This window comes from Ictidomys tridecemlineatus, chromosome 13 (genome assembly GCF_052094955.1).
Source record: "Ictidomys tridecemlineatus isolate mIctTri1 chromosome 13, mIctTri1.hap1, whole genome shotgun sequence".
Lineage (NCBI taxonomy): Eukaryota > Metazoa > Chordata > Mammalia > Rodentia > Sciuridae > Ictidomys > Ictidomys tridecemlineatus.
The window spans coordinates 67400199-67414454 of record NC_135489.1 but is presented as its reverse complement, the minus strand read 5'-3'; the positions used below and the strand labels follow the sequence as shown (position 1 = coordinate 67414454).

The 14256-nt window shown below is 36.8% G+C and overlaps 1 protein-coding gene across 1 annotated transcript in view; it reads right to left on the bottom strand.

Annotated features, from left to right (window-relative positions):
- The window catches only part of LOC144369669 (contactin-associated protein-like 3), a 137604-nt gene that overhangs the window by 15495 nt on the left and 107853 nt on the right, over positions 1–14256 (bottom strand). Inside the window, 4 exon segments of the mRNA XM_078029823.1 lie at positions 7046–7285; positions 9681–9719; positions 9722–9898; positions 10574–10744. Coding sequence (XP_077885949.1) covers positions 7046–7285; positions 9681–9719; positions 9722–9898; positions 10574–10744 — 627 coding nt within the window.

The window sequence follows — 14256 nt, the reverse complement described above, 5'->3', positions numbered from 1 at the left end:
TTTGGAAATAAAGCTTGTTCTTGCTTGAGTGGCTCGTGATTTGTGCCCAGCCAGACTGTGGCGATGAGTAGAGCAGACTTTGAATATTTTCACCAGAGAAAAAATTATAATACCTGAGGCAATTGACATTCGAATGAATCTGGTTTATCATTACATATTATATATATGTATGGAAGTGCCACGCTGTATCCCATACACACGTCCAATTGTAACGTGCCTCTGTGTGTGTGTGTGTGTATGTGTGTGTGTGTGTGTGTAATTACAGCCATTCTAGATGTGAAGTCATCTCTTTGTGGCTTTGATTGGCATTCTCTAACAGCTAATGTTGTCAAGCATCATCTCACGGGTTAATTGGCCATCTGTATATATTTTCTGAAGAAATATTCACAAATTCTGCGCATTGTTTGATTGGGTTATTTGTCCTTTGGATTAAGTTATTGGAGTTTTTATATAATTTGGATACCAGACCTTATAAGATAAACAACTTGCAAACATTTTCTTTTCTTCCATGATTTGGATTATATATATAACTATATCATGTGCAAATACACTTTCTGATTGAGCCATGTGAATCAGAGATTTTTTAATTTTGAAGTCCCGGTCCTTTCTTTCTCCCACGTTTTAGGAATCCTACTGTTTCATCTTTCACATAAAGGGGTACGACACACTCAAGGTACATTCTCTGTATTGTGAGACTGAGGTCCATTCTCACTTTTCTGTGGTGTATGTGAATACCCAGTTGTCCCAGGGACCCTTCTTTCCCCACTGAACTTCCTTAGCACTCTGAAATCCATTGACCACAGACATGAACATATAACTCTGAACTCTGATCTATATGGCTAGTCTCAGGCCAGCTAACTCGCTGTTTTGCTTATAATACCTCTACAGTAAGATTTGACATCAGAAAGTCTGGATGCACTAAATCTGTGCTTTCTCAATTTTCGGGGGGAGCTATTTGAGTCCCTTTCATTTCCATATGAATTTTACCATTGACTTGTCAATTTCTAGAAAGGATCTGGCTGTGATTTTGATAGAAATTGTATCAAAAGGTAAAAGTAACACTTCCTATATTTGCACATGACTTAGTCTTTTTTTTAACATAGAAAATCCTGAGGGACTTGCTGAAAATAAATCTGTAAATCAATTTAGGGAACATTAAGCCTTATTTATTTTAATTGTTATAATCCATGATTGAAGTATCTCTCTGATTATTTGTTTTTCTTTCAGATTTATGCTTTTACAGCGTATATCTTCCATTTCTTACTGCTACATATCTTGCTTTTTGATACTATTATAAGTGAAATTGTTTTATATTGATTTTATTTTCAGATGGTTCATAGCCTGTACACAGAAATGCAGTTGATTTTATATATTGATCTTTTATCCTGAAGCTTTTATCAACTTTTTTTTGTAATAGTAGAATAGCTGTTAGTAACAGAAAACAGGATTTTCCATGTAAAAATGACTATATCATATGCAAATATAGGAAGTGTTTCTTGTTCCCTCCAAATCTGGATGTATTTTACTTTACTATTGGCCCAGCTGGAACCTCTAGAACAACATGGAAGAGAAGTTGTGAGAGTACTCATATTTTTTTCTTGTTCCTGACCTTATGGAAAAGCATTCCCTCTTTCACAACTGAAATGATTTTGGCTGTGGGGTTTTCACCAGGCCACTGGTTAGGCTCAGAGAACTCGTCTGTTACTAATTTCTTCATTTTTTAAAATCATGGAAGTGTGTGGGATGTTGTCAAATTACTTTTCCGCAGAAATTAGATGATTATTTATTCTTGTTCCTTATTCCAAAATGTTATATTGTATTATATTTATTGATTTTCAGCTATTAAAACAACTTTTTTGGATAATTGCTATTTTATCTTGGTGAATGATCAATTTTATGCAATTGGCTTTAGTTTGGCAGTGTTTCTTGAGGATTTTTGCATCTACATATTTAAGTGAAATTTAAGTATGTAGTTTTCTTTTGAAATCTTTGGTTTTGGTATCAGGAAAATATTGACCTTACACAATGAGTTGGGAAACACACACACACACACACACACACACACACACACACACACACATACTCTCACTCTCTCTCTCTCTCTCTCTCTCTCTCTCTCTCTCTCTCTCTCTCCCTCACTCTCTCATTTGGCAGAATTTCGAATAACAAATAGTACTATTTATTTAAAAAATTCATAGAAATTACCAGTGAAACCATACAGACCTGGGTTTTATCTTTTGTGATTGTTTTAAAATAACTAATTTTCTTCATCGCTATAAGCCTATTCAGATTTTCTCTATTCTTGAGTAAATTCGATAGTTTGTGTTTTCCTAATAATTTGTTTCATCTAAGTTAACTGACTTTTTCACATATGTAGTTGTTCATAATATTCCCTAACAATCCAGGTTACTTCTGTTACTCAGTAGTAATGTCTCTCTTGCCCCTGTCTACTCTAGTGACACTATAACTTAAATTCTAGTAATTTAAATTCTCTCTCTTGTTTTCTCTGTCAGTTTTACTGGGTTTGTTAATTTTGTTAATCTTTTCAAAGAACTAACTTTTGGTTTTGTTCATTTTCTGTTGTTTTTATAATACCTACTTTATGAAATTCACTATAATGTTAATTTTCCTTCTCATTAAATTAGATTTAGTTTTCTCTTCTTTGTCCAGTATCTTCAAATGGAAGGTTAGGTTATTGATTTAAGACTTCTTTTCTTTTTAAAATACAGACAGTTAGAGCTATGAATTTCCCTCTAGACATGACTTTAGCTGCATCAAATAGGTATTGTTTTTATTCCTCTCTTTTTAAATTTCCCTTATGTTTTTCTTCTTTGTCAAACTAGAAGTGTAAGAATTTCTACCTATTTATAATATTCCATGATTTGTTTTTGCTATTGATTTCTAATTTCATTCCATTGTGTTTAGAAGGATATTTTGTATGATTTCAATTAAAATTTAAGTTTACTAAGGCTTGTTTTACAGGTAGCATGTTGTCTATACTGGACAATGTTCCATGAGTGCTTAAGAATAATATATTCTGCTATTATTGAGTGGAGGATCATTTGATTTGGGTTTTATTTTCCCCCAAGTTTTCTATTTTCCTGATCATCTTTGGCCCAATTATCTACCCATTATTTAAAGTAGAACTTTGAACCCTCCAACTGTTATTCCTCATTTGTCTGTTTTTTTTTTTTTAATTCTGTCAGGTATTCTTTATGTATTGTGGGATGATATTATTAACTGAACATATACTTATAATTTTTATCTCTTTAAACATTATAAAAAGGTTCTTATCATTATAAAAGTTCTTTTATCTCTAGTAGCACCTTTTTCTGTAAAGTGTATTTTTTTCTGATATTAGTACATCTCCTCTGGTTTCTATTGTCCTTCCTTCCATAGGATATCTTTCTCCATGCTTTTATTTTTAACCTATCTTTCAATCTAAACTTTAGACAGCATATCAATAGACATTTTTGTTGTTGTTTTACCCATTCTGATAATAATCTGCCTTGTGGTGTATTGTTTATACCGAGAACATTTAATGTTGTTATTGATAGTTAGATTTATATATCTCATTTTATTTTTGATTTTTGTGTTTCATTCCATTTCTGTTTTCTTTCCACTCTCATTCTGCTTTCTTTTATATTAGCAAATATTTTGAATTATATCATTTTAATTCCTTTCTTATTTCATTTTAATTTTGTGGCAAAATATACACACAATTTGCCATTTTAACCCATTTAAAATGTATTTTTTTATGGTTATTACTTAAATCCATGAAATTGAACCATCACCACCAACCTCTACTTTCAAAAATTTTCCTACTCCTGGAGGGGAGGAAAATGGGAAATACTGAGGGATGATACTGGACAAATTATATTGCTATATTGTATGAATGTACAAATATGTAACAAGAAACCCCACCATTATGTACAACTATAATGCACCAATAAAACGTATGGGAAAAAAAATGTTCCTCATCCCAAGGAGAAACATATACTCATGAAACAATAAGTCTGCATTCCTTTCCTTCTCCTACCCTTGTAACCTCTGATTTACTTCTTGTCTATGAATCTGCCTGTTATCAATATTTAGTAAAACTGGGATCATACATTTGCCAACTTTATGGTTTATTTCACTTAGTACAATGTGATACATGTTGGATCATGTAATAAAACTTCATGCATGTGTACATTTTTTATTGTAACTGTACAGAAATAGAGTCAAATTTTGCATGTTGATTTTATATTCTGCAACTTTGCTAAATTCATTTATTGTTTCTAACAGTTTTTCCTTCCTGGATTCTTTAGGGTTTTCTGTAATTAAAGCAACATGATCCAATAATAGAGACAGTTTTTTTCTTTTGAATTTGGATGACCTTTTTTCCTTTTCTTGCTTAATTGCTCTGGCTAGAACACCCTGTACTATGAAAAGTATTAGCATATCTGTCATGCTCCTTATCTCAAAAAAGAAACTTTAATCATGAAGTAGGATGGTGGCTGTAGGTTTCTCAACATGTGGCCTTTATTATATTTTGAAAGTTTTACTCTATTCCTAGTTTATTAAATATTTTATTATCATGAAAGATTTTCTTTTTTTCAATGTTTCTTTAACATCAATTGAGATGACCACGTCTTTTTCCTCTTTCATTCTGTTAATCTTGAATAACACATATTGAAATGCTGAACCACTCTTGAAATCCTACACTGTATATCCCAATAGGTTTTGATGTATAATCCTTTTATTGTGCTTCACCATAATTTTCAATTTTCTTTTCTTCAGTGATTGCTCTAGGGCTTACAATGTATATCTTGTAAAATCTGCTTTATATTTACACTAATTTAATTCAAGTGTGATATATAAATGGTACTTCCATATAGTTCTATTACTTCTACCTGTTTTGAGCTACTGTTATACTAAAACCAATATTCCATTGCTTTAATTAGAAACTCTGTGCTCATCTAATTAGGATTTTATAAATTTGGTGTCTTTTAAAGCACCTGAGAAAAGAAAAAAAAGTATGTATTCACATTAACTCTTTGTGTGCCTGAAATCCATGTTACCATCTAGTCTCACTTCCTTCTTCCCTTACAGCTTTCCTCCCACCTGTCTCCTCTGTGCTGTTACTTTCAAATACACATCTCCAGAGCCAACCACACACACACACACACACACACACACACACACACACACACATACACACACACACACATATTCATTCTCATTATAGTTTTATATAATTTCTTTTTTATATCAGTTTAAAAAAAAGTAAGGATAAGAAATATACCACTATACTCTTTCTATAGCTACCTACAAACTTATGCTGGTGTGTGTAAGTGCACCCAAGTGCACAGGTATAGACTGTCTTACTGCCTAGGGTTACGTTCTTTCAGCAGGAAGAACACCCTTTGCTATTTAAGACAGGCCTGCCAGCGGTGAGTTCTCCCCTCCCCCACCTTCTCTTTGCAATTTTCTCTTAAATCTGTGAATACCATCATTTTGCTGTCATTTTTTTGCAAGATCATTTTTCTGCGTATAACTTTCTTGAATGACAATTGTTTTATTTGACATTTTTGAGTGTGTTATTTCCCTGATTTGTGGCTTCCAGTGTTTCTGATGAAACATCAGCTGTTCATCTTGGTGTTTGCTTTTACACCAAGGAAAAATGAGCCATCTTTCTCTATCGTTTTCTAACAAATTTCTCTTTTGACTTCAGCTTTCAACATTTTTTGCTAAGGTGTGCCTGGGTATGGATTTTCTTGTGTTTATCCTACCTGGATTTCATAAATGTGTGTGTATGTGTGTATATGTGTGTGTGTGTGTGTGTGTGTGTGTGTGTGTGTATTAATGGTTTTCAAAAATTAGGGGATATTTTCAACTATTATTTGAAAAGTAATTTTTTTCTGATATTTTCCTTCTGACATTCAATTACATATATGTTGGTGTGCTTAATGATGTCTGACGCTTGTCTGATGATCTGTTCGGTTTTTATTTATTCTGTTGTTTAAGATACATAATTTCTATTGACCCATCTTGAAGTTTGCTGACTCTTCTGCTGTTTCCAATCTATTGTTGAGTCTCTATGAATTTTTCATTTCCATTATTGTACATTATAATGCCAGAATTTCTATTTATTTCTTTTTTAGAAATATTTGTTTCATCTACTGTAATTCTATATTTGATTAAAACTGTCATATTTTCTCTCACTCAAGTATGGTGTCTTTGTCTACTTGGGCTGCTGTAACAAAACACTAGAATCAAGGTGGCTCAAATCATTATTCTTTTCTCACTCTTCTGGAGGTTTGGAAGGTTATCATCAATGTGCCAGAGATGTGGTATGTGCTGTGAGCCCTCTCTGTGGTTGGCAGATGACTGCCTCTTGATCTCTTCCTATTATAAGGATGTATATATTAGCAGAGGGATCTCCATCCTCACAACCTCATGACCTAAAGCTGGGCCCCATCTCCACATATCATAATGTTGGTGATGAGGGCTTCAGCATATGAATTGAACATTCCTATGTTCATTCACTCCATAACATATAGTTACTTTTATTTCATTGCACATATTTCTAATAACATCTGTTTGGTGCTATTGATGACAAGTCAGTATTTAATGTTTAAATATGCATTTCCCCTCCTAGTTAATATATTTGTTTTCTATTTAAGGTAATTTAAAACTTATCCTTACATCACATCAAGTCATTGCAATGAACAACAATGATGCTTGGATGATCTTAAAATCAGAACAACCCAAAGGCAGAGTTTGGAAGATCATTTGGAGCCTTGAACAGAAGACAGGAGTAACACAGAGATTTTCCAAAGAAGGAATCCGGTGAGGATGGATATTCAATTGCACAGTCTCAGGTTTTCGAAATTGGTACCCTCCTAAATTCAGTAGAGGGATGGGGGTCTGAAATGACTCTATTTCTAATAATGGCAAATCTTACCCTGGCTTCACGGTGTCAGACGCCAGAGGTGTCCCTCAGAGGCTGTAGCCCCCCCACCCCCACTTTCTCTAAAGTCCCATCCCTGGCCTCACTCACCGTAGGAGCAGAAGGGGCCCTCGTAGGCAGAGGCCGAGCAGTCGCAAGCCACCCCTCTGAGCCGTTCTCCACATCTCCCCCCGTGGTGACACAAGTGTCCGTAGCTCCTGCAGTGTCCCGCACACCCTGGCTCCACTCCTGGTATCACTGTGGCTCTTTCCTCAAGGTCCAGGGCCATCCCGTTCAGCCGCAGGGACCGAATGCACCCCAGGAAGCCCCTTTGCCTGCTGGCCGTCCCACCTACAAGGGAAACACTGCAAATAGAAATGTGCTCCTTGGTATTTTATCCAGGATTTTGTGTCCACGTCAAAGTCAGGCCTTAGGGAGAGTGGCAAAAATTGCAAATTGTTGAACATACCGTGAGTATATAAAATTTTAAAAATATAAACTTGTATCAGATATCATGAAACCTCAAAAGACATCAGATAAAACTTCCTTAAACAACATTTAGATGAGATTGGCAAATACTCGTTCTAAAACCATTTCTTTAATTTCACCAAATATAGATCACATCAACCCTATTTTGCTTATGTTTATCAACAGTGATGTAGATTAGAATGGTTCTGGATGGACATCCAAAACATTTACAAGAATAAAAATAGATGTAGTTAAATTTGTATGTGGATGATCGCCCCCTACTCCATCCACTCCTTTCTGAGGACCCAGTGGTAAGTCTTTACTGAATAATGTGCACATGCACATTGGATCACATCAACCTTCAACACAAAATAATCTGTTCAGAGTGGTTGGCAACACTTATGTCAGGATAGACACCGTTTCAAAGGTCACAATAACATATTATTAAGAGAGGATTCCAGAAATTACCTGTAAAATGTGGCCTCCACCCAGATACTCTGATTCAGTAGAACTTCAGTGGGGATCCCAATTCTGAATCTTTTCTTTTTCTTTTTTGTTTTCTATTTAAAGGTAATTTAAAACTTACCCAGGGGCTCTTTACCTCTGAGCTACATCCCTAGGCCTTTTATTTTATTTTATATTTTGAGACAAGCTGGGTCTCACTAAGTTACTAAGAGTCTTGCTAAGTTGCTGGTCTTGAACTTGTGATTCTCCTGCCCTGACCTCCAGAGTCATTGGGATTATGGGTGTGCATCACCACACCTGACCCAAATCTGAATTTTTAACCAGCTTCATGGGTGACTGATGATTTCTCCACCACTGTTTTATAAAACTTTCCTTAATAGGAATGTTTATTCTAGGCAAATATTTATGTTGATTTTGTTCCTAGGATTTCCCTTAAATAATTCTCAAAATTGTAATTAAGAAAATAAAGTTCTCAACTTGACTCCTGCTAAGTTTGTATCTGGAAAATAACCCAAGGGCCCTTGTGGCAAAGGCTTCGTCCTCAGCTTGCCACCTGGAGCTCCTTGGGAGGTTTTAAGTCCTTAGGGGTGTGCCCTTAAAAAGGATTGTAGGACCCTCAACTCTTCCTCTTTCACTTTTGCTTCCTGACCATGAACTGAACATTAAGCTCTGCCCCCAGCTCACTACCCCCACCAGAGGCCCAAAAACAATGGGTCCACCTGGTCATGAGTAAAAACCTCAAAAACTAGGGGTCAAAATAACCCTTTTTTTCTTATAAGTTGCTTAATTTGATTATCTGTTACAGTAATGAAAACTTGACTCATGTAGTGACGTCAGGTAGTTTTGTGGTTTCAAGTCCTTCAAAGAAGATTCATCTTGCCCTAATGTAAAAACCACCCATGTTGGAAGTTATATTTTATGGAGTCATAGTACATAAACTCCTGCATGTGTGAAAGTCTCACACACACACACACACACACACACACACACACACACACGCACACACACGGAGATTTACACACATTAGCCTTCAGCGGTATAGTGCTTAGTACCTGGAAGCTGTTTGAATCTTCCTGTAAAGTAGGCTGTGCGATAATTTCTGATTTAGTCCAATTTCTAATTGGAGCCGTGTCCTTATTTGCTTCATCTTGCATAAGTAATAAGTGAGTATGACTACCTCAGTGTGCTTGGTTTTTACATTAGAATGGAATTGTTTGGAAAGGAATATGGCAAAGTAAATTTTTGCCCTTGGGGAAAATAAACAATGATAAAACCATCTATGGGCAAGCCAAAGGAAAGACGTCCATCACCCAGGGCTGACCTCTCTGTACAAACGCACTGCAGGATTAAAGGAGCAAACCTGTGATCTGTTTTGAAGCAGACAGTGGATGACTTTTGTCCACGGATAAGATAGACTTTCTACTGGAAGTGAAAAGGGAAGAAGTGGGTACAGGTGGCTCATGGTCACACAGGTGGTGTTGATCAGACCTAGTGGTCACAAATGCCAACCATCTGTAAGGAGAGCTGTTCAAGCCTGGGCGTCAGAGACCTCGGGGCTGGATTCCTTTCACTGGTTGTTACTTGACCTCTTTCAGATGCGATGATCTCACCTGGAAACAGATGACAATAAAACCTAGAAAACGAGTTACCTAATAAGAAGCCCAGCATGCTCCCGAACCTACAAGGTTATCAATAAATAGCGCCAACGGTTAGCTGCTACTTGCATTTGCCACTAAAAGTACTCCCACCATTGTGACTGTCTGCTGGCGCCCTCTGCGGTCCCACCAAGTTCAGCGGTGGCCACGGGACTCACCAATGAAGAGCTGGCTGTTGAGCTGCAGGCGCACGTGCCTTCTGCAGGGGCTGGCTGCATCCTCCTGGGGAGCTGGTCCACCTGCAGGGAGGCTCCCTTGACATTCCTCTCTGCCCTCACGTGGTGCCACCGATTATCATTAAAGGGAGTGGGTGACCGCACCGTGACCTCACAAGGTCCATTCCCCACATCAAAGGAAAAGGTCACTTCTGTGGGAGCTAAAAATATCATATATGAATATGGCCCAAGTTCATTCCCAAGGGAGTATTGAGTCAAGTCAGGGAATCATGGCGTGCTCTTTACAAAAGGGGACAAAGGTGTCGATGCAGACATGTGACTCGAGTTGGGGAAGGGAGGCAGGAGAAATTTGTATCCTGGAGGATAAAAACAAAACCACACAAATTTTAACATATTCATTTTGAGTTTAATACTTAACGGCACTCAGTTCTAGTCAGTAGATATGTACCCCTAGAGAGAATAAGAAACACAATTTGTTTTGTATCTATAAATAGTTTTACTCAAAAGTGTTTCAAAGTCTCCTCTAATTTTAAAACAAAAGATGCAAATTTTTACAGTCATAAATTAAGCTCTGAGTACATGAAAAAAATATTTGATCAAATATTTTAGAAAACAATTTTGTGAGTTTGGTTTAAAGTTCTGACTCTAGTTGGCAATGGTCCAGGGAAGGCGAAACAGTTTTATGAATTATTGTGTACTTTAGCATCATGGTTTGACCCTTAAAATGATTGACTAAAATTATAGAACTTTTGTTATTAAAAAATAAATATGATTATAAGGTAAGAATGACACTATTTAAATTTTTGTTTAGTCAGTTTTCAATGCCAAGTAATGGACATCCTGTGACTTGTCCTGGGGGGGGGGGGGTCACTCACTCTGCAGCTCTATCCTGATGAAGTCCGTGATGCCCAGGTTCTCCATAAACACACCAGAGAAAACCGTGGTCTTAAAAAAGAACTGCACATCTGCAGTGAGTTCTCCATGGAAAGTGGGGAAATTAAGGTATGAGGTCTCAGTGTTGAAGGAAGCCGAATTCCAAAATGACTCTGTTTATGCCAAAAAAAGGAAAAAAAGAAAAACTCATGAATCATTTTTACTGCAATTTCTAGAAGCCTTCCCTGCCTCACTGGGTGTTCTCATTCATGCCGTATCATCAGGACATCACATTCAGCGATTATTTTAAGGGTTAGAATTCTGTGTTGAGAAAAGACGGAGGGTAAGCAAAGCAAAAGTGTGACTGATTGTAACACCAACAACGTGGGCAAGAGATGAGGGAGAAGGTGTCCAGGGAGGTGGAAAGACAGGGGTAGGTTGCAGGATCATTTTCAAGTTCAAGTCAACAGAATTCACTGCTAAATTGGATGCAAGTGGAAGAGAGTTTGAGATGACACCAAGGGTTTGGGGAATAATCTTGAAGAAGCAAGTTTGACAGGGATACATTACATTTGAAATCTCTATTCAGCACCGGATGGATTTTTGGAGGCAGCAGTTGGTCTATGACTCAGGAAGCCAGATCATAGAATCTTGCTTTCCATATTTTTTGCAAACTAACAATAAACAAATACAACCCATCATCCTAGTAATGCCCTTCATAGCAAAAACAAAAATCAGAACAAAACAAAAAACTCCTTTTTTTTCCTTCTGGTCCAGAATTTAATCCAGGACCACACTTTATATTTATTTCTCAAGCCCCTCTAGTGCCCTTCATTCTAGACTTTTCTTGTCTTTCATGAATACAACTGCTATGGTTTAGATATGAGTCAACCCCCCAAATCTCATGGATGAGACAATGCAAGAATTTTCAGAGGTGAAATGATTGGGTTATGAGAGACTTTAGCTAATCAGTGGATTAATCCAGCCATATGAATTAACTGGGTAATCATAAGCTGGTTGGGTGTGTCTCAAAGAGGTAGATCACTAGGGGCATGGCTTTGAGGTTGATATTTTGTCCCTGGGAAGCAGGGCCTTCTCTCTACTTTCTGATCACCATTTCCTGACCTTTTTCCCTTCTCCACGCCTTTCTACCATTTTGTTTCACTTCATTTCAGACCCAGAGCAATGAAGTGAGTTATCTGTGGACTGAGACCTCTGAAATGAGCCACAATAAACTTTTCCTCCTTTACGTTGTTCTTGTCAGGTCTTTTGATCACAATGATGCAAAGCTGACTAAAATAATAACCTCTTATTTTTTTCATATTTTTGGAGCATTTTTCAGTCGATTTGTAAAATGTTTCTCAATTTGGGTATATCAGACACTTGTCATTAGATTAGTCTTGTGCATTTTGTCAAAAACAGCATAGAAAAACGAAAGGAGTAAGGAAAGAGCCTTCAGAATGGGAGAAAATCTGCCAGTTACTCTTCTGTGAGGAGATTACTAGCTAGGATACATAAAGATCTCAAAAAACACCCAAAACATAACCCACTCAATAAATGGATAAAAAAAATCTAAATAGACATTTCTCAAAAGAAGAAATACAAATGGCCAAGAAATGTATGAGAAAAAGTGCTCAACATCCTTAGCAATCAGAGAAATTCAAACCAAAACTACATTGAAATTTTATCTCACCACAGTTAGAATGACACTCATCAAGAATACAAATAATGATAGCTGCTGGTGAGAACATGTAGGAAAAAGGTATATTCATATCATTGGTAGGTCTGCAAATCAGTATGACCAATTTGGAAAGAAGTATGGAAATTCTTCAAAAGATAGGAATGGAACCATCATATGACCCAGCTATCCTATTCATTGATATTTATCCCAAAGAACTAAAATCAGCACACTATACTTACACATGCATACCATGCTTAGAGCAGCCCAATTCACAAGAGTCAAGCTATGAATCAGCCTGGGTGCCCATCAATAGACAAACGGATAAAGAAAATATATGTATATATTCACAATGGGGTTCTACTCAGCCATAAAAAAGAATGAAATTATGTTATTTGATGGCGAATGAATGAAATGGAGAACATCATGCAAAGTGAAATAATCCAGGCTCAGAAAGTCAGAGGTCAAATGTTTTCTCTCAAATACAGAAATTAGAGATAAAAAGGGAATAAAAATGGGGATCTTATTAAAATAGAAGGGAGACAAGAAGAGGATAGGCAGGGGAAAAGGGGAAAATTGGAGATGATGTTGGTCAAATTATGCTATGCATGTGTATGAATATATTGCAATTAATTCCATTCACATATAATTACAATTCATGATTAAAAAACAATAAATAAGCACAAAAACCAATGAAGTAGAGGTAGGGGATCAAGGGGAGGGAGGAGGGGAGGTAAAGGAGAAGCACTAGGGATTGAAATGGATCTAGTTAAGTTATATGCATTAATGAACGCCAACATGAACGTCACTATGATGTAAAGCTGTAGTGCATTAATAAGAACATTTTTCTTCAAAAGCAGAGAAGTGATGCTCTGTCCTTGGGAGTGCAAGGACAAGACTTGCACTGTGCTAATGTGTGCCCCTACTTGCCATGTTAACTTTAATTGATTTCTGCTATGGTATCTGTCATTGCTCCCATATAAAATTAATATTTTTCTCTTTGTGATTTGAAACTATTTGGACATCTAATGGCCTTTACATAACCTGGTCCACTTTTCCATCCCGTGGTTTTATAGAGGATTGATGGTCCTTGAATTATGATGATACTGGTGATGTTCCATCATTTCTTGACAGGGTGCTAGGCCTCTGTTAGGAAGGGCTTGTTTCTGGACCTCCTATTTAGTATTTTTTATCCATTTCAAATTTACAGCAGCATCACTCCTGGATCCCTATTGTTGTAAACTGTTTATAATCTACTACTGTAACTGATTTCAAGGGTTACACTGTCCCAAATCAGGTCAGAGGAAACCTTCCCAAGACGCTTTGACAAAAGCAGTTGATGGGACAGAGTGCAATTTTTTGAGCAATTTTTTTTTATATATATATAGCAGGACGATCTAGGCTTATCCTCTATCTTCTCTGTCCCATCTCTGAAATCAGCCATTTTCCCAAGGAGTGGTGGTTTCTTTTCATGGAGAAGGATAGAAATGACATTCAGAAGTCAAGATATTAAGTCACATGCTTATATCTCTTTGCTACTAAGGTGCCATGACTTCAAGGCCCTCTCAGTAGTCAGCTGCAGGAACAGGTGTATGGGCACATGCACTACAGCACACACACACACAAACACATCTTTTTGTGTATTTCATATTATCTACTGTGCATATGTTAAAACCCTTGAGTTCATGCTGGTAACCTTCTTTTCTAGTCTAGTACCGAGGGTACTAGAATTTGCTCTTCCTTCTTTCCATATGGGTGACCCTGTTCTCAGTGGGGTCACTGAGAAACACCTGGTTTTGTAATCCTCAGTGGATTTTCATGTTTCACGTTTCCCTTTCCCCATGGCCTGGGCACAGTAGGGCCCACCATTCTGGGCTGCTTAAGGGAAGCTAAAAGAACCAACTGAAACTGTTTTAAAGAAAGTAGAGATGAAGAGAAAGAAAGGGAAAGAGAGGAAAGAGGAATTGGGGTAGGGGATGTCAGCTCTATTTTTTATTTTATTTAGAG